At 40.8% G+C, this 26,444-nt stretch overlaps 1 protein-coding gene across 1 annotated transcript in view; it reads right to left on the reverse strand.

Moving 5' to 3' along the window:
• Positions 1-3,685: 3,685 nt before the first annotated feature.
• LOC308098045 (uncharacterized protein) overlaps positions 3,686-26,444 on the reverse strand; it is a 28,938-nt gene continuing 6,179 nt past the window's right edge. Inside the window, exons 3-11 of the mRNA XM_080446266.1 lie at positions 16,693-16,831; positions 14,840-15,101; positions 11,513-11,704; positions 11,221-11,417; positions 8,307-8,337; positions 6,735-6,866; positions 5,085-5,276; positions 4,793-4,989; positions 3,686-3,910 (exon numbers count right to left, since the gene is read on the reverse strand). Of these exons, the coding sequence (XP_080302392.1) occupies positions 3,893-3,910; positions 4,793-4,989; positions 5,085-5,276; positions 6,735-6,866; positions 8,307-8,337; positions 11,221-11,417; positions 11,513-11,704; positions 14,840-15,098 (1,218 nt within the window). The 5' untranslated portion in view covers positions 15,099-15,101; positions 16,693-16,831 and the 3' untranslated portion in view covers positions 3,686-3,892. The remainder of the gene's footprint in view (positions 3,911-4,792; positions 4,990-5,084; positions 5,277-6,734; positions 6,867-8,306; positions 8,338-11,220; positions 11,418-11,512; positions 11,705-14,839; positions 15,102-16,692; positions 16,832-26,444) is intronic.

Consider the following 26,444-nt stretch of genomic DNA (forward strand, 5'->3'; position numbering starts at 1 on the left):
ACGCACACACAGAGCTACAGACGCACTCACAGAGCCACAGAGCTTTGTACTGTACACACACACACACACACACACACACACACACAGACACACAACCAACCGTTCGGTCGCGTGGCGATCCCCCACACACACACTCACACACACACACGCACGCACGCACGCACGCACGCACACACACACACACACACACACAGATCCATAAGAATGTTTTCTGTGTACACGCGCGTAAATGAAAGTCCTTTAAGTTTAAGCACGTTGTCTGTGTGTGTGTGTGCGCTTTCTGCATGAGACAGAGGTTATGAGTTGGTGTCACATTAGCTCTGTGTGCAGGGCTGCCAAGTTTCAGGAAAATCTAGGAGTAAGACTTTAGTGTCATCACATGCACACGCGCCACACATGCATGTGTGGCAAGAGCACGCGCGCGCGTGCAGCGAAGTGTAGCTGTGTGGCAAAAAGGAAACGTCGCAGCCGGGCGGCGCAGAACGCATGGATGCATATTTATAGCAGAAAGAGCTTCACATTTAACTATAGCCTTACTCATTCAATTATAAACCGATTCTTAAAATAAAAAAATCTCTATTAGCTGTGAAGGGTCTTCTTTCATGTGTATCAGTCATGATGATTGTTTCGCCATCAAACAATATCAAGCAAAAAGCAAACGATGGCGGATCCTTCTTCTCTCCAGTCCATCCTAGCCCTGAAACATGACTGTCATACCATGACAGTCATGGAACCGAAAGTTCCTGTTTTTTGATTTTTTGACATTTACAACTCTCACATGTCCTACATAAACGTTCAGATTTCAAATATAAAGTGCTTAGTTTACCCCCGAGCCACGGATGTTACAAGTTTATCCAACCCACGATAAGTACCCGTATTTCCCGTATTGTTCTTTAAAAAGCATAATTTAATCCGAACGCCGGCCATTTTCTATTATTTTTGTCTCCGCCAGGCTGTAAGGAATGGCGAGAGAGTATGTTTTGGACCCTGTCCGTCCGTCTGTCTGTCCGTCTGTCCATCCGTCTGTGACCAGCTAATCTCCGGCACAGTTGGCTTGATCGCAGCGAAACTGTACACACACACTCCGTGGATGCCAATTCAGAACCTCTGCCCCAAATTTTCACATGGGCCTGTTATAGTGCCACCAGGAGGCCGCTTTTTGCAAAACACATTTTTTGACAGTACTCCTACATATTTTGTCCAAAGATTCAGATTTTTCATATTCCATCCTGATTGGCTAAAAATGGCTTCCAAAGTTTGCAGGAGTGCTAATTTTGAACAAAATGCCTTAAAACATGAACACAGCATGCAATTTCCGTGAAATTTTGCACGCACATTCCCACTAGGCAGAGGAAGAAATGCCACTTGCAATTTTTCAAATCAGCTATAATAGGCCGATTCGTGTTTTTACCTACAACTGCACCGATCTGTGTAAAACTTTGTATGTGCACTCCCTAGAGGCCAAAAAAATACCTTTGCCCTGCATTTTTCACATCTGTCTTGTATAGCACCACCAGGAGGCCCACTTATGTCAAACACATTTTTGGATATTACTCCTTCAGATTTTATCCAAATTTCACACAAATCGGTAGACATGATCTCTATAGTCATGTGATCATGCCGGAGCTGTTAGATCTTTCATATTCCATCCTGATTGGCTACGATTGACATCTAACGTTTGCAGAGTGGCCCGTTTTGCAAATCATGAACGCAGTGTCCGATTGCGGTGAGGCCACAATTGCCACCCTTTCAACATTGCCCTATTATAGCGCCACCAGGAGGCAGATTTTTGCAAAACTATTTTTTTAAACATTACTCCTACAAATGTTGTCCAAACACCATGCAAATCAGTACAAATGATCTCTTTAGTTAAGTCATCAAGACGGATCCGTCCCATTCGCCTGATTTCTCACATTCCAGCCTGATTGGCGAATTCCGAACATTGCTGGCCCACACTAACCTACCTGACCTGGCGGAAACCTGTGCGCCGAGGAGCACTTTTTCTAGTTTTGTAATGTATCAGAGTGCAATACACCTCCCAACCATTAGTGTCGCATAATTTAAATTATCTGCAACAATTCGAAGAAAATGGCCGGCGATCGGATTAAAATGCTTTTTATTGAAATACGGGAGATACGGGTACTTATCGCGGGTCGGATCAACTTGTAACATCCGTGGCTCGTGGGTAAGCACTTTATATTTGAAATCTGAACGTTTTCGTACATGTGAGAGTTGTAAATGTAAAAAAATCAAAAACCAGGAACTTTGGGTTCCATGATGCTTGTGACAGACGAGGGTCATGTGAACCATGGCTACAGTCCATCCCATCGTGCAGCGCACCTCCCCAAATGGAACCGTCGTCCTAAAACACCCTCACCCCAGGTCTAATCCGGTGGCCACGGTCCGTGAAAAAAAAGTGGCAGTGTGTTGTAGAACGAGCGTTCCGTTTTCCACCCGGTTGCTGTTTTTTCTTTTCTTTTTGCTGTGAGAGGGGGGAAAAAGCATGTGAAATGGCAAGTTTGGCGTGAGGCGTGAGAAGAGGTTAAATTGCGTCACTCTCACTCTCAAAGGGTGAGACTTGGCAGCTCTGTGGAATTACTGGTCTACCTTAAGTCAGTCTGTTAACGGCGTAACATCGTGTGTAATGTAATGGTGGCGAAGCGTCCCCCCCCGCCCACACACACACACACACACACACACACACACACACACACACACACACACACACACACACACACACACACACACACACACACACGTTTTCTGTGTACACGTGCGTAAATGAAAGTCCTTTAAGTTTAATCACATTGCTGTGTGTGTGTGTGTGTATGTGTGCGCTTGAGGCAGGCGGCAACAACACTGTAACAGCGTGGGTGTGTGGATTCGACACATGCACAGTTTGTTGTTTTTTAAAACGCTAATAAACAGCTGAGATTTGATGAAATTGAGAAACAGGCTTTGCAGTTGCGTTCAGATCGTAATTGTCAATGGCTGTGTGCAAATTCAGATCAATTGCTCCAGCCAGTGAGGAGAACCGGGCACACAGTTTTGCTCTCACAACGGTTACAGAGGTTTGTCAAATTATAGGAGGATATGCTCTGTTGATGAATTGAATACATAGGACCACAATGGACCCAAGACCCCATGACTTTTTTGTGTTATCCTTTTACATGTATTACTGTACCTCCTTGCTGTTGGCTGCTATAATAGGCCAATGTGGAAAGGGTGCCATTTCTTTCTTTGGCCTTTCAATCAGACACTGCATTCATGATGAGGCATTTTGTCATAATCATCATTATTTGTCATAAGCATTTTGTCTAATCTAATGTGTTATTTTCAATGACAGGACAGACTGTTGTCAGCCTGCAAACTTGGAGGAACGGCTGATTCACCTCACCTTATGAGATACAACCATATATTATTTTTTCTAAATAAAACGATTACATTTACACCCTGCTTGCTCTACTCATTGATCACGGTACATTCTACATTGTATATGCATTCATAATGACAAAATGTGAACCCCCAATTCTATAAGGGTTCTTTTGAACCGTTTCATGATATAGGAGATGGTCTTTCATTTGGCAGAATGGTACATAATTACATGTAAGCATTACAGATATAATAGTGAAACTCTTGTACATTCTATTAGTATTTACTGTGTATGACAAGAGTATTTGAACATTAGCATGTCATCTATTCTAAAGTAATGCACTTCATGTTTTCTATAAGTTTAGTCCAAAGAATATAACTGGAAATGACAGTAAAACATTATGCTCTCAGAAATAAGGAGTCACACATGAGTATGAAACGTTTTGTTTTATAATTATATTGTTGACTATGCCGCATCTCCATGGATGTCCCGACTCCCAAGTAGAAGATGGACGTCACGTCACCAGCACCGGACTGTCTTCATGGTGGGAAGGAATGTTGAAAAAATTATGAGAATGCACGCACACACACACACACACACACACCCACCCACACCCACACACACACACACGTTTAGTGCTACTATGCTAATTTATACATGATATATTTGGCAATAATTAAATGGCAATAAAAATCCCCTCTTTCAACATCTAGGTTTGAATTCACTAACAGATGGATGCCGTATTAGCAGCGGGTGCTGCTGTTACGTCGGGTGCGGGGGAGAGAGAGAGAGAGAGTGCGCGCGCTCGCACACACACACACACACACACACACACAAACACACACACACACACACACAGTGATTTCACAGATGAATGAGGGTGAAAGCGCAGAAATAAACCAAAAATAAGAATACTCATTGCATTGTTTGTATGGGACAAGATGTGACTAGCAATGCTCTTTGTTCAATTTCAAAATGGTCTGACATCTGACATTAGAATATGGTTTCTCTTTATGTTTGTAATGCAACTTACAAGACGATCTTTCCAAGGTCTTCCCGATGGATTTTCAAGTGGTTTGGAAAGTTTGAAAAAGCATGTTATCAGACAGCGAGCACAACAGCTTGTGTTGTTCCCAGTGTGACATCATGACTATATTCATACTGATGTATTATATACAGTTAAGTATATTTAGTTATTTAGCTGATGCCCTTATCCAGTATAACAATGGATTGTGCTGTTGAGTTTAAGCCCCTTCTGTCCTACCGACGTGTCCTTAAGCAAAATAGTGAATCCCTAACAAGCTTCAAGGAGTAACATTCTTCACCTGACCCTGTACTCAGACCTCCATGTAGTGGAGACCTCTGAATAAAAGCAATAAGAAGAACATAATAATAATGATGTGAAAATTAAACTTGTACCAGAGAATGACCAATAGCCTCCCGGACTTTACTGACGGCTTTCTCATTGTGGCTGCACTTCAGGAATTCGCCTTTCCAGAACACAGTGTCGACAGTGAGGATGACATCTTCTCTGCTCACATGTCTACTGCTGTCAGCTAGACGAGCTTCAACATCATGTCTGTGATGCATCACCACCAGAATCACTGGTTTACCATCTTTTAAGAGAGAGAAAATGAATAAATAAATGAATCTGGATGGATGATTTATACATACATCAATTGAACCAAAAACTCATCAGAGGATTTCTCACGTGGAATCTTTCCCATTGCCTCCTGGACATCAGTTCCAATTCGTGAGGGGCTTGGACAGAAAGCCAGGATGTAGTCACTTTCTTCCGCAGATGTCTCCTGAATCTGTCTTTTCTCTTTAAGTTGTGTAACGAAGGTTTCATGGGCACCTTTAGTCTCTCCAGTCTTAAAAACGAAGATATTGAAGAGTTGCCCTGGTGTCAAGATAGAGATAACTGTAAGGCTGGGGAGATTATTGAGGAAACAGTCAAGCTGAATGTGTAACTGTTCTACCCCGGATTTGAACGTTGGTCTCCTGTTCAATTGCTGATTTTTTTTTACCACTGAACTAATAGAGCCAGCCTATTTACTCTAGGGAAAAAATACACTTTGACCTTCAGGTCAAAATGTGTGTCAAACCAGAAACAGGATCGTGTAAAAGGTTGTATCCAACTTTGACATTGGATCTAAATGTCTCAATAGAAGAGCAGGAAGACCAAATACAACCACCCCAAATGTATAAGTTATATTGTATTAACATACTCTACCATACATATTGGACAACATAAAATTGTCATCTCATTGAGGGAAACAGTCATGCAGGTCAGGCTGAATATATGTATTCACAGAATTGACAGTAAAGCTTATCACATTCTTTAGTGCGTATATCACAAACTGGCCAATCGTCCATGACACAATGAACAACAAATTGTATAGAGCCTCTTTAATTAACACACACTGCTCACAACCTGTCACCGACTCCATGTGTTTAGTAAATAATTTGCACACACACACACACACACACACACACACACACACACACACACACACACAATTTTGCTTAATAGCGTGCCCCCCCCTATAAAGCCTGGTGCTCATTCACTCTTTGCTGCTTGTCTCTGTATGCACTGACTTGTCTGAGCGAGGTAGGCAATGGATTATTGTTTTGCTTTTAAACTATTTGTTTTAGACAATTGTGTGTATTTTTAATGGTCCTATGTATACGAACATACGAACCTGTGTTGCAATTCAGTGTGGTTAATTTAGCACATTGATTGATTCATTGGGTGAAACTCCCAAGGTGGCTTTTCGAAATTACTGATCTGTTATATTTCTGCCATGGTTACATATAGTTGTGGTGTGGACTTCCACTTGAGTTTATTTAAAAAAAAATTACATTATGTGTTTTTAATTTGCAGTTTAGTTTTGATTAGTTTTCAAAGCGGTTTTGCTACTTTTTTTCTTTTCTTTAAAAAAAAAGCTTTAGTATTAGTTTAGTTTGTCAAGTGTGTTAAATTGTTCATGTGTTAGTTTTAGTGTTGTGTAGTTGTGCATTAGTTGTGTATTGTTATATAGGTTTGTCAGGGGCGAGATTCAACAAGGTCAGAAAAGTAGAGTTAATAGCAGATCTACAAGGTCACAACGCGCTGCATCGTGACACATTGTGATCTTGTAGATCGGCAATTCTTTTTAAAGGTTTGAGAAATGTTTTAAGATACAGGCAATTCATAATGAGTACTTGTACTTTGGTATTGTTAGCATATTTTGATGCCAATACGTTTGTACTTTCACTCAAATACAACTTTGTATTGCAGGACTTTTCACAGAATATTTCTACATTGTGGTATTATTGCTACTTTTACTCAAGTAAAAAGACTACTTGTTCATGCCACCTGAGTCCTTGATGCTTCCGGAGGCTTCCTTAGCGATGTTGATGCTGGCGGGGTTCCCCTTCTCCTGAGGTATCGGAGGTTCTATTGTAGCCTCTGTTGCCATTGGTTCAGGATCTTGACCGCCTGAATGGGCTGGAAAGATGGAAAACAGTTAAATACTCAATTCACTTTTGTAGTGATTCACATCGAGCTGGGATTGGAACCCTGCCCGGCAACCCGACACACAATCCACTGTGCCAATAGAGCTAAACAGTATTATCTGCATGCACATTTTGCTGTATGACCTGGCCTGACGGAGATAAAGATATTGATCGATAATCTTACCCAAACCAATTTGCAACCATAGAAAGGCTACATTGTAGAAACCCACATTACATATTAAAAGCAATGATAATTATCATAAAAATGTGCTTAGTAATTAGTTAGCATGTCTAGTTACACTAATCTGTTCTGTCTCTCCCCAAACTGGTTGCATTGACATTGTGAAACGCGTGCTAGAATATTCGTTTTAACTTTATTGAGTTAGTAAAAGTATTGTCACACTAGAAACAGTCTTCTTCTTCGGAGGAAAGGCAGGAAAGGTCTCCGCCAGGTCAGGTAGGTTATTGTGGGCCAGCAATGTTAGGAATTCGTCAATCAGGATGGAATATGGAAAATCGGACGGATCTGTCTTAATCACTTGACTATGGAGATAATGTGGACCGATTTGCGTTTGGATAAAATAAGGCGGCCTCCTGGTGGTGCTATAAAAGGCAGATGTGAAAAATGCAGGGCAAAGGTTTTTCCCTGGCCTCTAGGGAGTGCACATACAACGTTTTACACAGATCGGTGCAGTTCTAGGTAAAAACACGAATCGGCCTGTTATAGCGCCACCATGAGGCTGATTTGAAAAAATTCAAGTGGCATTTCTTCTTTGGCTTAGTGGGAATGTGCGTGCAAAATTACACAGAAATTGCAAGCTGTGTTCATGATTTGAGGCATTTTGTTCAAAAGGGAGTTAACTTTGGAAGCCAATCTTGGCCAATCAAGATGGAATATGAAAAATCTGAAGGACCAGTTTCGTTTAATGACTACAGTGATGTTTACCGATTTGCGTGATTTTTGGACAAAATCTGTAGGAGTACTGTTAAAAAGAAAATTGTTGCAAAAATCGGCCTCCTGGTGGCGCTATAACAGGCACAGGTTCTGCTCTGGCATCCAGGGAGTGTGTGTGCATATTTTCACGTCAATCGGGCCAACGGTGCCAGAGATTAGCTGTCCGCAGACAGACACCTGGACGGACGGACGGATGGATGGACGGACAGGGTGCAAAACATAGTCTTGGCCATGCCTTCGACCTGGCGGAGACAATATTGATGACCAGTTTCGTTTAATGACTACAGTGATGTTTACCGATTTGCGTGATTTACTGTATATGGTAAATGTAAATTAAAACATTTCTCATCACTTAGTAAAACTCAGTCACATTGGGAATACACCTCAGAAAATATTTAAGATCTTTCAAAAACAAATGTAATACAATTTAATGAGAGACTCAAGAGATCAAAGTACAGTAAGAGTGAAATATAATACCTGGTGCTGGTTGGTTCCTGTGGGCGAGGGGCTGAGAGAGAGAGAGAGAGAGAGAGAGAGAGAGAGAGAGAGAGAGAGAGAGAGAGAGAGGGAGGGAGAGAGAGACATCAGGTCATCATGAACATACAATGTGTCACTCTTGCAGATGTGTGCCACTAAATACTGCCTGTTGGAAAGGTGCCAACACATGCATACAAACATGAACAAAAAAACAGGCACGCATTCACATGCTGCATACACAGACAGACAGACAGACAGACAGACAGACAGACAGACAGACAGACAGACAGACACACACGCACAGTGATTTCACAGATGAATGAGGGTGAAAGCGCAGAAATCAAAAATAAGAATACTCCTCATTTCATTGTTTGTATGGGACAAGATGTGACTAGCAATGCTCTATATCAGGGGTGTCGAACTCATTTTGGGGTGAGGGCCAGATTGGTCAAATGGTGACTTGATGGGGGCCGGAACCAGTTGCGGACGCACATGCGCGCTCACACGCACTCAGACACTGCTACTAACTATGCATATCACTTTTTTTTCCTTTTTTTTATTAAGAAGAATAGCTACTTTAATTATTGACATTAAAAATAAACAATGCAATTTGTAATAATAATAATAATAATAATAATAATAATAATAATAATAATAATAATAATAAACAATTTTAAGTAGAATAATTCAATTTGAAGTTAAACAATACCTGGTAATGTGTGTGGGTGGTTAAATAATTAGATTTATAGAACAACAGTGGTGTAAAGTAACTAATTACATTTACTCAAGTACTGTACCTAAGTAAAGATTTGAGGTATTTTTACTTTACTAGAGTATTTCCAGTACTTTTACTTCTACTCCACTACACCTGAGTCACAGCTATAACTACAGTATATCAAATTCTTGGCCGAAACCGAATACCGAATATAGGAAACACTTGGCCGAATGGCTGAAAATGATTATTTAAAAAATATATATATACATTTTCTTAAATATTATTTTGTACCATTTCTGTCATGGCTATGCCTCTGTTGTAGAGCTACATGATTATGGCAACACTTATCATAACTATAATCCATAGATCAGTTATTTAAAGCATATTTTTAGAATTATTTATTTACTGTGTAGTAATATAATACAATATGTCTCAAAACCTTAGCATGCCATACAGTTGAAGTATTGCAAATTAAATAAATTAACTAACATTGAATAGCCTAACAAAAGGCAATATAATGTCTGCAGTTCAGGCCTGGAATTTCGTCATTTTAGGGGCAAGGCCACTTGGCCTTTGGTGTTGTAATTTTGGCTATTTTCACGAATTTAAATTGTTTTAAATAATAATAAAAAAAGGAACATACAATATTTCCAACGATAATATATAGCCAATATATGGTTCTGTATCAGTATATGGGTTAGTTTTTGCAGATTTCATTCTAATTGGCTACTATGCCTGCATATGAATTTCATGGGCCTGGGTAGGTCACCCTGGCTTGGCGGAGATATGCCCTGTTGCGTACACAACGCACAGCAACAGCAGGTGAAAGCAATTCACTTAAACGAGGGCTGTGTTGCGCATCAAAAAACGGACTAAAACTGTCACATTAGCTGCTGAAATAAACTTCCCATTTAGATCATTGTTGACAAACAAACAGAACACGGATGTTCAAAAGGATTATTTATTTATTGTCCATCAGACCTGCCATTCCTTCGTTTTGGAGAAGTTATTGCTTTCAGAAAGAGACAGACAGACAGACACACACACACACACACACACACACACACACACACACACACACACACACACACACACACACACACACACACACACACACACACACACTGACACACACACACACAGTCAAGCATTCACAGCTGGTGTTAATTATTTTGCCCTGCGCACAGTGCGCAGGCTCTTACTATCGCTGGTTATCCTACTAATGTCACACCCTCTGACAAATGGATTCTAGTTTTCAAGATTAGAACAGCAACACTGGTTACAAAGTGGGGGGAGCGGGCTGTGGGGAGGAATGCAGCCACTCTCTACTCCTCCAGATGATCGAGAGACGCAACTGACATATACTTCTCCATACAACGGTGTTTTACCGGATTTGTGATGCTGTTGAAAAAGCGTTCTCTCAGGTAGAGTTGAATGGTGATGGTCCTCTGTATGTTAATGACCTTGGCTGTGGCTTCACGGCTTGGTCATTGTTCTCACATAACAAGTTTGTCCAGTATTCAACCCCCAGGCAGCCTCAGTAAGGAGCTGCTGGGCGCTGGCGTTTTTTTCTGCCTTTTTTTTTTCTCTCTCGTTTTTTTTCCATTAGAGGTAGTATTAAATGCCGTTTTTTAAAATCACCTCGCGGGACAGATTTGACGACGTCGCGGGCCACAAACGGCCCGCGAAACACCAGTTTGACATCACTGCTCTATATAAAAAAAACTTGTATTTGAGAAATTGCCTTAATTTGTCGGTTAATCAGACACCTTAAAGACTTATTTTTTTTCTTTTCAAAATGGTCTGACATCTGACATTAGAATATGATCTTTTCGAGGTCTTCCCGATGGATTTCTTAGTTAGTAAAAAAAGCATGTTATCAGACAGCGAGCACAACTGCTTATGTTGTTCCCAGTGTGACATCATGACTATATTCTTACTGATGTATTATATACTGGTAAAGTATATTTAGTTATTTAGCTGATGCCCTTATCCAGTATAACAATGGATAAGTGCTGTTGAGTTTAAGCCCCTTCTGTCCTACCGACGTGTCCTTAAGCAAAATAGTGAATCCCTAACAAGCTTCAAGGAGTAACATTCTTCACCTGACCCTGTACTCAGACCTCCATGTAGTGGAGACCTCTGAATAAAAGCAATAAGAAGAACATAATAATAATGATGTGAAAATTAAACTTGTACCAGAGAATGACCAATAGCCTCCCGGACTTTACTGACGGCTTTCTCATTGTGGCTGCACTTCAGGAATTCGCCTTTCCAGAACACAGTGTCGACAGTGAGGATGACATCTTCTCTGCTCACATGTCTACTGCTGTCAGCTAGACGAGCTTCAACATCATGTCTGTGATGCATCACCACCAGAATCACTGGTTTACCATCTTTTAAGAGAGAGAAAATGAATAAATAAATGAATCTGGATGGATGATTTATACATACATCAATTGAACCAAAAACTCATCAGAGGATTTCTCACGTGGAATCTTTCCCATTGCCTCCTGGACATCAGTTCCAATTCGTGAGGGGCTTGGACAGAAAGCCAGGATGTAGTCACTTTCTTCCGCAGATGTCTCCTGAATCTGTCTTTTCTCTTTAAGTTGTGTAACGAAGGTTTCATGGGCACCTTTAGTCTCTCCAGTCTTAAAAACGAAGATATTGAAGAGTTGCCCTGGTGTCAAGATAGAGATAACTGTAAGGCTGGGGAGATTATTGAGGAAACAGTCAAGCTGAATGTGTAACTGTTCTACCCCGGATTTGAACGTTGGTCTCCTGTTCAATTGCTGATTTTTTTTTACCACTGAACTAATAGAGCCAGCCTATTTACTCTAGGGAAAAAATACACTTTGACCTTCAGGTCAAAATGTGTGTCAAACCAGAAACAGGATCGTGTAAAAGGTTGTATCCAACTTTGACATAGGATCTAAATGTCTCAATAGAAGAGCAGGAAGACCAAATACAACCACCCCAAATGTATAAGTTATATTGTATTAACATACTCTACCATACATATTGGACAACATAAAATTGTCATCTCATTGAGGGAAACAGTCATGCAGGTCAGGCTGAATATATGTATTCACAGAATTGACAGTAAAGCTTATCACATTCTTTAGTGCGTATATCACAAACTGGCCAATCGTCCATGACACAATGAACAACAAATTGTATAGAGCCTCTTTAATTAACACACACTGCTCACAACCTGTCACCGACTCCATGTGTTTAGTAAATAATTTGCACACACACACACACACACACACACACACACACACACACACACACACACACACACACACACACACACACACACACACACACACACACACACACACACACACAATTTTGCTTAATAGCGTGCCCCCCCCCTATAAAGCCTGGTGCTCATTCACTCTTTGCTGCTTGTCTCTCTCTGTATGCACTGACTTGTCTGAGCGAGGTAGGCAATGGATTATTGTTTTGCTTTTAAACTATTTGTTTTAGACAATTGTGTGTATTTTTAATGGTCCTATGTATACGAACATACGAACCTGTGTTGCAATTCAGTGTGGTTAATTTAGCACATTGATTGATTCATTGGGTGAAACTCCCAAGGTGGCTTTTCGAAATTACTGATCTGTTATATTTCTGCCATGGTTACATATAGTTGTGGTGTGGACTTCCACTTGAGTTTATTTTTATTTTGTGTATTTTGTGTGTCGGGTTGCCCACACAATCCACTGTGCCAATAGAGCTAGACAGTAGGCCTACAAAACATTATCTGCATGCAAATGTTGCCGTATGACCTGGCCTGACGGAGATAAAGATATTGATTGAAAATCTTACCCAAACCAATTTGCAACCATAGAAAAGGCTACATTGTACACACCCACATTACATGTTATTATATTAAAGGCAATAATAAACTAGAATTTTCGCAATTCTGGGAAATTGCAAAGTGTGGTTGCGCCGACGCGAGTCGCAGGTCGCAGCCACCTGGACGCGAGGAATACGCCGGGAGGAATACCGTCGGAGCCCGCGCGACATGTGATTCGAATTCGATTCGTGATACGTGCCGTTTTGATTTTAGGAAATAGGCCCCTCCCACTAAAGAAATATGGCCCTCCCACAAATGTAACAGCACAATTATATAGTCACGTCACTCCTGAGATCACTTGCGTTTCATTTTGAGAGGAGTGATCCCCCAAAAATCATGTTTTTGCATCAAACGGTTACATTTTGTGCATTTGTGATCCCCTATGGATCAAAATGGAAATGCTTTTGGGGATTCGTTGAGTAAACCACCCTCGACATGTGATTCAAATTTGACTGGACGTTTCGTTTGTGATTTCTAGCATTTTTTGTAAAATGGGCCCCTCCCCCTAACTTTGGAAGCCATTTACGGTAAAGACTATCAAAATGCCGTTTGGATATGTTTATCGCATGGGCCCAGAGATCATGTGTACCGATTTTTGTGAAATTTGGACAAAACATGTGGGAGGAGGAGCTAAAAGTGTGTTTTGAAGAAAATTCAAAATGGCGGAAAATCGATCCTGACGCAAATGGGCGTGGCCTATATGGGGAGTTGTGTCATGACCCAAGGAATCTAGGGGAAAAAAGATTTTTATTCTAGGATCTACGGTTCAAGAGTTATAGGCCAAAACGTAAAGTGGGCTGTTATAGCGCCACCAAGAGGCCAACTGGTGTAAAACATTTTTAAATAATTTCGGACTAAATCATGAACCTCCCCACCAAATCTGCTAACTCTAGCTCTTACGGTTTCAGAGAAAAAAATACTTGAATTTGAGTTTTTTCACTTTTCCATTAAAGTGGATGGGGAAATTTAATGCACTAATAAATCAATATAAAAAAAAACATTTAACCAATCTCTTAGCAAAATACAAGAGCACGATTCCCGTTGAAGCCGGTCATTTTGACATATGGCGCTAAATTGGGAAAAATAAACTGTGGGAGGAGATGCGGTTTGAAATATTGTTTATCTTGAAGAAGTGGAATAAAGTGTCCCTAGAACTATAGTCTGGTTGCCCTGTTAGGGCAACCACACTAATAACTAGACGCGTCGCAATTCAGGGTAATTGCAAAGTGTGGTTGCGCCGACGCGAGTCGTGGGTCGCTGCCGCCGGGACTCGAGGAATACGCTGGGAGGAATACCGTCGGAGGCTGCGCCAATTACATTGTCAAGTCACTCCTGAGATCACTTGCGTTTCATGTTGAGAGGATTGATCCCCCCAACATAAGGTTTTTGCATCAAACGGTTACATTTTGTGCCTATGCGGCGCCCCCTATGGATCAAAGTGGAAATGCTTTTGGGGATTTGTTGAGTAAACCACCCTTGACATGTGATTCAAATTTGGGATTGACTGGACGTTTCGTTCGTGAGTTTTGGCCTTTTTTGTATAACAGGCCCCTCCCGTTAACTTTGGAAGCCATTTACGGACGAACGGTATGGACTATCAAAATTCTGTTTCGGTCCAGATTATCGCATGGGTCCAGAGATCATGTGTACCGATTTTTATGAAAAAAAAATACTTGAATTTGAGTTTTTTCACTTTTCCATTAAAGTGGATGGGGACATTTAATGCACTAATAAATCAATATCAATAAAACTATGCAACCAATCTCTTAGCAAAATACAAGCACACGATTCCCGGTGAAGCCGGTCATTTTGACATATGGCACTAAATTGGGAAAAATAAACTGTGGGAGGAGATGCGGTGTAAAATAAAGTTTATCTACAATAATAAAGTGTAAGGATTACTATAGTCTGGTTGCCCTTTAAGCAGCAATGAGTGAGACTGATTTTTACCTTCCTCTTTGAAAAACTTCTGCATGTCTGGATAGTGAGTCTGCTCCTTCAGAATGTCATAGAAGCTCTGACATTTGCTCTCTTCACCTTTAGTGAACATCTCCAAAAGAAGTGTAATTTTCTCCAAGGCAACAGCTTGCTCCTTTAGCATCCTATCCTGCTTTGCGGATAAGATGTCCTCACATTGTTTAATGATGTGATCAGGATCGGTTGAAAGCCACTTGCAAAGTTTGTCCTGGATTTTCTTTAGATTTTCCATGTTCTGGTGAGAAAACAGAAAATACTGTACAGTTTATGGTAGGATACTTCAAACCATGAGGGTGATTCTAAAAACGCCTTCTTTTTTTCCCCCTGAAAAAAATAAAATAAAAGAATGTTGTCTATATATAATGTTGTCTGTATATAGTAACTACACACAGAGGGATTCCCGGCTTGAAAGGTATGATAATTAAATATTTGGCCTCATCCCCCAAAAAGATGCTTAGGTTATCCTATCATCATACTTTCTTTTATAAAAAAATATAAATAAAAGTTGCACGTAATTATTTTTAGTCATACAGCAGGTGAAAACGTTAGCTTGAGGAGCCATTCTACATGAGTTCCATTGGGTTTTAATGCATTTTCAGGATGTACTGTATGTCTATTTGAAGATCAGATAGCTTTTTTGAGATAACTACTGACTGATACCTATTGTACCTACCAACCTGCCTACCTATCTCTGTGCCTGCCTGCCTGCCTACCTACCTACAGTACCAGTGGTGGAAAAAGTACTCAAATAGTACTACCTACCTACTGTACATACATACTGTACAAACATACTTAAATACTTACTGTACCTACCTACCTATCTACTGTACATACATACTGTACATATTGCACATACATACATACTGTACCTACAGTACATACAAACTGTACATAACTACGTACTGTATATACAAACAAACAAACTATACAGACAGTATATACAAACCTACCATATTGTACATAATACATACTGTATATACCTACTGTACATAAATACATACATACTGTACACTGTATATACCTACTGTACATAAATACATACATACTGTACACTGTATATACCTACTGTACATAACTACATACATGTACACTGTATATACCTACTGTACATAACTACATACATACTGTACACTGTATATACCTACTGTACATAACTACATACATACTGTACACTGTATATACCTACTGTACATAACTACATACATACTGTACACTGTATATACCTACTGTACATAACTACATACATACTGTACACTGTATATGCCTACTGTACACACGCACACAAACTGCACATACCTGCATTCCTTCTGTACTACAGTACATACGTTTAAGTATGTCTGTAATTTCAAAACATAAGGCCAAACAGAAAAAATGTGGCATTTTTCCACATTAAATATAATCTTTGAGAAAAACGTGCAAAGTATCAGTCGCCAATGCCATTATTTTGATGAATAAACTACAATAGGTTTAAACGTGGCTTCCCAGCACATACACGGACCCGGGGCTCGGGGCAAAGCGGGGCTCGGAACTCATTGTTGAATGCCCCGAAGGTTTTTTATTTATTCGTAACAGCATATATACGATGTTTCGACCCTTCCGGTCTTTTTCTAAACGTCAAAACTTTGAAACGTTGTATATCTGCTGTTTGTCGAGAGCATTCAACAAGTGAGTTGCGAGCCTCGCTTTGTTCTTATGATTCTGTTTGGTTCAGCATGTGTTTCTCTATTTTCTAGAATGTCGGTCTATTTTGGCCTGTTATGACATGCCCAGAATAGGAACTCTAGGATTCATGTGGTTAAAAGAGTCAGATAAAAGAGCTTAATTACCTTAAAGCTTGAGACAGACGCCCGACGAGTAAAAGAAAGTGAAACTGTTTCCTTCTGGTGTTGTGGCGGGAAGATGTGCGTTGCGCATGCGCTGTGCACTTCCTTTGTGCACTTCCTTTGTACGTTTACATGACGTGTTCTGTAAAAGTTACAGTACTCGTTTATCACTCCTAATCAGGGCCATGCAGAGACCATACACCATAATTTATGTTGAATTATAGCAACCATTTTCAAACAGAATGTAACATGGAATATTAAGACAAACCTTCAAAATGTTATTGAAAAAATACAGCAACCCTCACACATTGTAAGGACAATGTCACCATGTTTTCAGTGAATCTAACATGGTTAAAATTGAGCTTGAAGTTACAATGGATTTGTATAGGAAAGGGGCGTGTCTGATCAAATGAATATAACTAAATATTTAATCGAGCAACTTAAAAACTGTCTGGGGTGCACACAAAAGACAGAGTAGACATTAACATGACCCCTGAAGTGTTTTAAAGTGAAATACCCCTTTGAAAATAGCAGCAGTGCCAGAAACCATACACATGGTTAGATTGAATTGATACATTCAGTATATTTAGAATTCCTCAGTACCAAATTTAAAATATGTAAAAGTTATTTGTCCTTTAATTGTATTGCCATAATATGATAAACATAATAATTTTCAAAATGAATAATACAGTTGCTGCAGGGTAAATGTTATTTTCTGTGTACACATACTGTAACTGAACTTCAGTTGATTTCAGTCATGGCAAACAACACACACACACACACACACACACACACACACACACACACACACACACACACACACACACACACACACACACACACACACACACACACACACACACACACACAGAGCAACTGTGACTCAAGGGGCACAGTGTTAATCTGGCAGGCAGAGAATAATATTTCCTCAAATTCCTCAAGTTCTATTATTGTTGTTGACCCCCCCCCCCCCCAGACGGTTGCAGGTTGTCTTGTAGTGTGAGGTCACGTGGTATCTTAAGCATCCTTTGCAGGAGCAGCAGCGCAGCAGCAGGCAGGGTTCAGTGTTGCCATGTCGGCTTTTTATAAGCGACTTTGGGCTTCATTTCCTGTAAAGTTGCTTGTAAATATTGGTAGTTGTGGGGTTGCCGTTCTTTTGGCTTGTTTCTAAATTGTAGTTGCTTATTTGGGCTCGTTTCCTAATGTTGTTTTAACCAGTGATTCTCAAACATTTGCATGTCAAGGATTTGTCTGTAAACCCCCCCATCTGAAAATATAGTATGCCAGGGACCCCCCATACAAGATTTGTGTTGTTAAAATGTTTACAAAATATTCCACATTTTTCAAAATGTCTTCAAGATTTTTATTTTTTGAAAATTGCAGATCTACAAGCTCACAACGCGTCGCATGGTGACACGTGAGCTATTTTCAAATAGCCAATGTAATACGTTTAAAGGGTGAAAGGCTCGCTGCTTTTGGGCTTGTTTTCCTAGACCCGGGTTTTAGTATTAGTACCACAATGTATAAAAATCCTTTGAAAATAGCTGATCTGTGAGCTTGTAGATCGGCTATTTTCAAATAGCTTAAGTATATACAGGGCTGAAGTGGTTAATGTATGTTTTGTATTTGTAATAATAGTCATCATTACATTACATTACATTACATTACATTACATTACAGACACTTTTATCCAAAGCGACTTACAATAAGTGCATTCAACATAGTTAGGGAACAAAACTACTTATCACCAGAAGTATTAAGGGCATTCTCTTCTAAAACAAGCAACTATAAGAGTATACCTAGTGCTACAGTAAAAGTGCAATATATCAGCTACCTGCTTTCTTAAACAGATGAGACAAAATAGGAAAATCAAATGAGCAAAAGCTAAAACAAATAAGTGTATCGCATAAACAAGATCCAGTAAAACAATAAAACAAGAGTTTGTACAACTAGTTAACAACAAGTAGGCAAGGCGAAGAGGGTAGTGTTTCCTGAAGAGGTGGGTTTTCAGCCTGCATCATGATCCACAAAGTAACTAACTAAAGTTTTCAAATAATTGTAGTGGAGTAAAAGTATAATATTTGCTTCTGAGATGTAGTGGATTAAAAGTACAGAAAATTGGAAATACTCCAGTAAAGTACCTCAAAATTGTACAGCATTACAGTACACCATTGGACCAGGAGGGTGACAGACATGCTGTCACAGTGGGAGTATGGTACAGTGGTACATAAACAAATGTGAGGACGGCTCCACTCCACTTCACATCACATCAGGCCTGTATCACCCTGTCAAGTTTTATGTTACAACTAGACGCGTCGCAATTCAGGGCAATTGCAAAGTGTGGTTGCGCCGACGCGATTCGCGGGTCGGTGCCGCCGGGACCCGAGTAATACGCTGGGGGGAATACCGTCGGAGGCTGCGGCAATTACATTGTCACGTCACTCCTGAGATCACTTGCTTTTCATTTTGAGAGGATTGATCCCCCAAAAATCATGTTTTTGCATAAAACGGTTACGTTTTGGGCATTTGTGGCGCCCTCTATGGGTCAAAGTGGAAATTATTTTGGGGATTCGTTGAGTAAACCACCCTCGACATGTGATTCAAATTTGGGATTGACCGGACGTTTCGTTCGTGATTTGTAGCATTTTTGGTAAAACGGGCCCCTCCCACTAACTTTGGAAGCCATTTACGGACGAACGGTAAGGACTATCAAAATGCCGTTTGGATATGTTTATCGCATGGGCCCAGAGATCATGTGTACCGATTTTTGTTAAATTTGGACAAAATATATGGGAGGAGGAGCTAAAAGTGTGTTTTGAAGAAAATTCAAAATGGCGGAAAATCTATCCTGACGCAAATGGGCGTGGCCTATATGGGGAGATGCGTCATGACCCAAGGAATCTAGGGAAAAATTTTGATTTTACGACCTACGGTTCAAGAGTTATAGGCCAAAACGTAAAGGGGGCTGTTATAGCGCCACCATGTGGCCGATTAGTGTAATTATTATATCAATAATTTCGGACTAAATTAGGAACCTCCCCTCCAAATCTGGTAACTCTAGCTCTTACGGTTTCTGAGAAAAAAATACTTGAATTTGAGTTTTTGCACTTTTCCATTAAAGTGGATGGGGAAATTTAATGCACTAATAAATCAATATCAATAAAACTATGCAACCAATCTCTTAGCCTTATACAAGCGCACGATTCCCGGTGAGGCCGGTCATTTTGACATATGGCACTAAATTGGGAAAAATAAACTGTGGGAGGAGAGACGATCTAAACTATTGTTTATCTCCAGTATGAATAATAACTAGACGCGTCGCAATTATGGGAAATTGCAAAGTGTGGTTGCGCCGTCGCCGGTCGCAGGTTGCCGCCGCCCGGACTTGGGATTGATTGGACGTTTTGTTCGTGATTTTTGGCCTTTTTTGTAAAACGGGCCCCTCCCGCTAACTTCGGAAGCCATTTACGGACGAACGGTACGGACTATCAAAATTCAGCTTGGAGACGTTTATGGCATGGGTCCAGAGATCATGTGTACCGATTTTTGTGAAATTTGGACAAAATATGTGGGAGGAGGAGCTAAAAGTGTGTTTTGAAGAAAATTCAAAATGGCGGAAAATCTATCCAGACGGAAATGGGCGTGGCGTACATGGGGAGTTGCGTCATGACCCAAGGAATCTAGCGGAAAATAAATTTTGATTTTACGACCTACGGTTCAAGAGTTATAGGCCAAAAGGTAAAGTGGGCTGTTATAGCGCCACCATGTGGCCGACTGGTGTGATTTTTTTGGTAATAATTTTGCAATAATCTATTAACCTCCCCTCCAAGTCATGTAACTGTAGCCCTTATGGTTACCGAGAAAAAAATACTTGAATGGGAGTTTTTGCAATTCCCATTAAAGTGGATGGGGAAATTTAATGCACTAATAAATCAATATCAAAAAATCTATCCAGACGCAAATGGGCGTGGCCTATATGGGGAGATGCGTCGTGACCCAAGGAATCCAGGTGAAAAGAAATTTTGATTTTACGACCTACGGTTCAAGAGTTATAGGCCAAAACGTAAAGGGGGCTGTTATAGCGCCACCATGTGGCCGATTGGTGTAATTATTTTTTCAATAATTTTGGACTAAATTATGAACCTCCCCTCCAAATCTGGTAACTCTAGCTCTTACGATTTCAGAGAAAAAAATACTTGAATTTGAGTTTTTTCACTTTTTCATTAAAGCGGATGGGGAAATTTAATGCACTAATAAATCAATATCAATTAAACTATTTAACCAATCTCTTAGCAAAATACAAGCGCACGATTCCCGGTCAAGACGGTCATTTTGACATATGGCACGACATTGGGGGATAAAAACTGTGGGAGGAGAAGCGCGGCAAAGTATTGTTTATCTAGAAAGTTCATCAAGTACTATAGTCTGGTTGCCCTGTTAGGGCAACCACACTAACTAGACGCGTCGCAATTCAGGGCAATTGCAAAGTGTGGTTGCGCCGACGCCGGTCGTGGGCTGCGGCCGCCGGGACTCGAGGAATACGCTGGGAGGAATACTGTCGGAGGCTGCGCCAATTACATTGTCACGTCTCTCATGAGATAGCCTGAGGCTACGAGCTCAATCCATGGTCTTGAAGGGCGGACCCAAACACAGCCGCCTGGATTTGTGCGTGGCTTCCTATTGCTTCACCAATCTATGTCCCCGCCTCCCCTCCCCTCCCCCCTCGGCCTGTACACGGAGCACGCTGACGTCACCAAATTTAGAGCGACGCCCCTCTGCACTCTGATTGGTTAGGAGATAACAAGGTCCAAGACCATCGTTCCTACATCGCTCCCCCAGGCTTTTTTTCTTTTGTAACAAAAAAAAAAGCCTGGGTTTCCGAGGCTACTCATGAGATCACTTGCGTTTCATTTTGAGAGGATCGATCCACCCCGAAATAATGTTTTTGCATTAAACGGTTACGTTTTGCGCATTTGTGGCGCACCCCTATGGATCAAAGTGGAAATGCTTTTGGGGATCCGTTGAGTAAACCACCCTTGACATGTGATTCAAATTTGGGATTGACTGGAGGTTTCGTTTGTGATTTTTGGCCTTTTTTGTAAAACGGGCCCCTCCCGCTAACTTTGGAAGCCATTTAAGGACGAACCGTAAGGACTATCAAAATTCAGCTTGGAGACGTTTATCGCATGGGTCCAGAGATCATGTGTACCGATCTTTGTGAAATTTGGACAAAATATGTGGGAGGAGGAGCTAAAAGTGTGTTTTGAAGAAAATTCAAAATGGCGTAAAATCTATCCAGACGCAAATGGGCGTGCGTCATGACCCAAGGAATCTAGGGAAAAATAAATTTTGATTTTACGACCTACGGTTCAAGAGTTATAGGCCAAAAGGTAAAGTGGGCTGTTATAGCGCCACCATGTGGCCGACTGGTGTGATTTTTTCTTAAATAATTTTGCAATAAACTATTAACCTCCCCTCCAAGTCATGTAACTGTAGCCCTTATGGTTTCCGAGAAAAAAATACTTGAATGGGAGTTTTTGCAATTCCCATTAAAGTGGATGGGGAAATTTAATGCACTAATAAATCAATATCAAAAAATCTATCCAGACGCAAATGGGCGTGGCCTATATGGGGAGATGCGTCGTGACCCAAGGAATCCAGGTGAAAAGAAATTTTGATTTTACAACCTACGGTTCAAGAGTTATAGGCCAAAACGTAAAGGGGGCTGTTATAGCGCCACCATGTGGCCGATTGGTGTGATTTTTTTTTAAATAATTTTGGACTAAATTATGAACCTCCCCTCCAAATGTGGTAACTCTAGCTCTTACGGTTTCTGAGAAAAAAATACTTGAATTTGAGTTTTTTCACTTTTACATTAAAGCGGATGGGGAAATTTAATGCACTAATAAATCAATATCAATTAAACTATTTAACCAATCTCTTAGAAAAATACAAGCGCACGATTCCAGGTCAAGACGGTCATTTTGAGATATGGCACAACATTGGGGAATAAAAACTGTGGGAGGAGAAGCAGCCCGAAGTATTGTTTATCCGGAAGGAGAATAAATTCATCAAGAACTATAGTCTGGTTGCCCTGTTAGGGCAACCACACTAACTAGACGCGTCGCAATTCAGGGCAATTGCAAAGTGTGGTTGCGCCGACGCGATTCGCGGGTCGGTGCCGCCGGGACCCGAGTAATACGCTGGGAGGAATACCGTCGGAGGCTGCGGCAATTACATTGTCACGTCACTCCTGAGATCACTTGCTTTTCATTTTGAGAGGATTGATCCCCCAAAAATCATGTTTTTTCATAAAACAGTTACGTTTTGGGCATTTGTGGCGCCCTCTATGGGTCAAAGTGGAAATTATTTTGGGGATTCGTTGAGTAAACCACCCTCGACATGTGATTGAAATTTGGGATTGACCGGACGTTTCGTTCGTGATTTGTAGCATTTTTGGTAAAACGGGCCCCTCCCACTAACTTTGGAAGCCATTTACGGACGAACGGTAAGGACTATCAAAATACCGTTTGGATATGTTTATCGCATGGGCCCAGAGATCATGTGTACCGATTTGTGTGAGATTTGGACAAAATTTGTAGGAAAAGGAGCAAAAAGTGTGTTTTGAAGAAAATTCAAAATGGCGGAAAATCTATCCAGACGCAAATGGGCGTGGCCTATATGGGGAGATGCGTAGTGACCCAAGGAATCCAGCGGAAAAGACATTTTGATTTTACGACCTACGGTTCAAGAGTTATAGGCCAAAACGTAAAGGACACTGTTATAGCGCCACCATGTGGCCGATTGGTGTAATTATTTTTTCAATAATTTCGGACTAAATTATGAACCTCCCCTCCAAATGTGGTAACTCTAGCTCTTACGGTTTCTGAGAAAAAAATACTTGAATTTGAGTTTTTTCACTTTTCCATTAAAGCGGATGGGGAAATTTAATGCACTAATAAATCAATATCAATTAAACTATTTAACCAATCTCTTAGCAAAATACAAGCGCACGATTCCAGGTCAAGACGGTCATTTTGAGATATGGCACAACATTGGGGGATAAAAACTGTGGGAGGAGATGCGGTCTAAAGTATTGTTTATCTAGAAAGAAGAATAAAGTTCATCAAGTACTATAGTCTGGTTGCCCTGTTAGGGCAACCACACTAACTAGACGCGTCGCAATTATGGGAAATTGCAAAGTGTGGTTGCGCCGTCGCCGGTCGCAGGTTGCCGCCGCCCGGACTTGAGGAATATGCTTGGAGGAATACCGTCGGAGGTCGCGTGACGTGCCATTCGAATTTGGTGCTGATTGGATCCTGTGTTCGTGATACATGGCGTTTTGATTTGAAGAAATAGGCCCCTCCCACTAAAATAAATAAGCCCCTCCCACAAATGTAGCGGGCCAATGACATCGTCATGTCACTCCTGAGATCACCTGCTTTTCAATTTGAGAGGAGTGATCCCCCCAAAAATCATGTTTTTGCATCAAACGGTTACGTTTTGCAGAGTTGTGGCGCCCCCTATGGCTCAAAGTGGAAATGCTTTGGGGGATTTGTTGAGTAAACCACACTTGACATGTGATTCAAATTTGGGATTGACTGGACGTTTCGTTCGTGATTTGTGTTTTTTTTTGTAAAACGGGCCCCTCCCGCTAACTTTGGAAGCCATTTACGGACGAACGGTAAGGACTATCAAAATGCCGTTTGGATATCTTTATCGCATGGGTCCATAGATCACGTGTACCGATTTGTGTGAGATTTGGACAAAATTTGAAGGAAAAGGAGCAATAAGTGTGTTTTGAAGAAAATTCAAAATGGCGGAAAATATATCCTGACGCAAATGGGCGTGGCCTATATGGGGAGCTGCGTCATGACCCAAGGAATCTAGGGGAAAAGAAATTTTGATTTTACGACCTACGGTTCAAGAGTTATAGGCCAAAAGGTAAAGTGGGCTGTTATAGCGCCACCATGTGGCCGACTGGTGTGATTTTTTTTTAAATAATTTTGCAATAAACTATTAACCTCCCCTCCAAGTCATGTAACTCTAGCCCTTATGGTTTCCGAGAAAAAAATACTTGAATGGGAGTTTTTGCAATTCCCATTAAAGTGGATGGGGAAATTTAATGCACTAATAAATCAATATCAAAAAATCTATCCAGACGCAAATGGGCGTGGCCTATATGGGGAGATGCGTCGTGACCCAAGGAATCCAGGTGAAAAGAAATTTTGATTTTACGACCTACGGTTCAAGAGTTATAGGCCAAAACGTAAAGGGGGCTGTTATAGCGCCACCATGTGGCCGATTGGTGTGATTATTTTTTCAATAATTTCGGACTAAATTATAAACCTCCCCTCCAAATCTGGTAACTCTAGCTCTTACGGTTTCTGAGAAAAAAATACTTGAATTTGAGTTTTTTCACTTTTCCATTAAAGCGGATGGGGAAATTTAATGCACTAATAAATCAATATCAATTAAACTATTCAACCAATCTCTTAGCAAAATACAAGCGCACGATTCCCAGTCAAGACGGTCATTTTGACATATGGCACGACATTGGGGGATAAAAACTGTGGGAGGAGAGACGGTTCAAAGTATTGTTTATCTAGAAAGTGGAATAAAGAGTATAGAGTACTATAGTCTGGTTGCCCTGTTAGGGCAACCACACTAACTAGACGCGTCGCAATTCTGGGAAATTGCAAAGTGTGGTTGCGCCGCCGCCGGTCGCAGGTTGCCGTTGCCCGGACTTGAGGAATATGCTTGGAGGAATACCATCGGAGGCCGCGTGACGTGCCATTCGAATTTGGTGCTGATTGGATCCTGTGTTCGTGATACATGGCGTTTTGATTTGAAGAAATAGGCCCCTCCCACTAAAATAAATAAGCCCCTCCCACCAAATGTAGCGGGCCAATGACATCGTCATGTCACTCCTGAGATCACCTGCTTTTCAATTTGAGAGGAGTGATCCCCCCAAAAATCATGTTTTTGCATCAAACGGTTACATTTTGCAGAGTTGTGGCGCCCCCTATGGGTCAAAGTGGAAATGCTTTTGGGGATTCGTTGAGTAAACCACCCTCGACATGTGATTCAAATTTGGGATCGATTGGACGTTTCGTTCGTGATTTTTGGCATTTTTGGTAAAACGGGCTCCTCCCGCTAACTTTGGAAGCCAATTACGGACAAACGGTAAGGACTATCAAAATGCCGTTTGGATAGGTTTATCGCATGGGTCCATAGATGACCTGTACCGATTTGTGTGAGATTTGGACAAAATTTGTAGGAAAAGAAGCAAAAAGTGTGTTTTGAAGAAAATTCAAAATGGCGGAAAATCTATCCAGACGCAAATGGGCGTGGCCTATATAGGGAGATGCGTCGTGACCCAAGGAATCCAGGGGAAAATAAATTTTGATTTTACGACCTACGGTTCAAGAGTTATAGGCCAAAACGTAAAGGGGGTTGTTATAGCGCCACCATGTGACTAAATTATGAACCTCCCCTCCAAATCTGGTAACTCTAGCTCTTACGATTTCAGAGAAAAAAATACTTGAATTTGAGTTTTTTCACTTTTTCATTAAAGCGGATGGGGAAATTTAATGCACTAATAAATCAATATCAATTAAACTATTTAACCAATCTCTTAGCAAAATACAAGCGCACGATTCCAGGTCAAGACGGTCATTTTGAGATATGGCACAACATTGGGGGATAAAAACTGTGGGAGGAGATACGGTCTAAAGTATTGTTTATCTAGAAAG

This window comes from Gymnoscopelus braueri (genome assembly GCF_963280865.1).
Source record: "Gymnoscopelus braueri genome assembly, chromosome: 13".
Lineage (NCBI taxonomy): Eukaryota > Metazoa > Chordata > Actinopteri > Myctophiformes > Myctophidae > Gymnoscopelus > Gymnoscopelus braueri.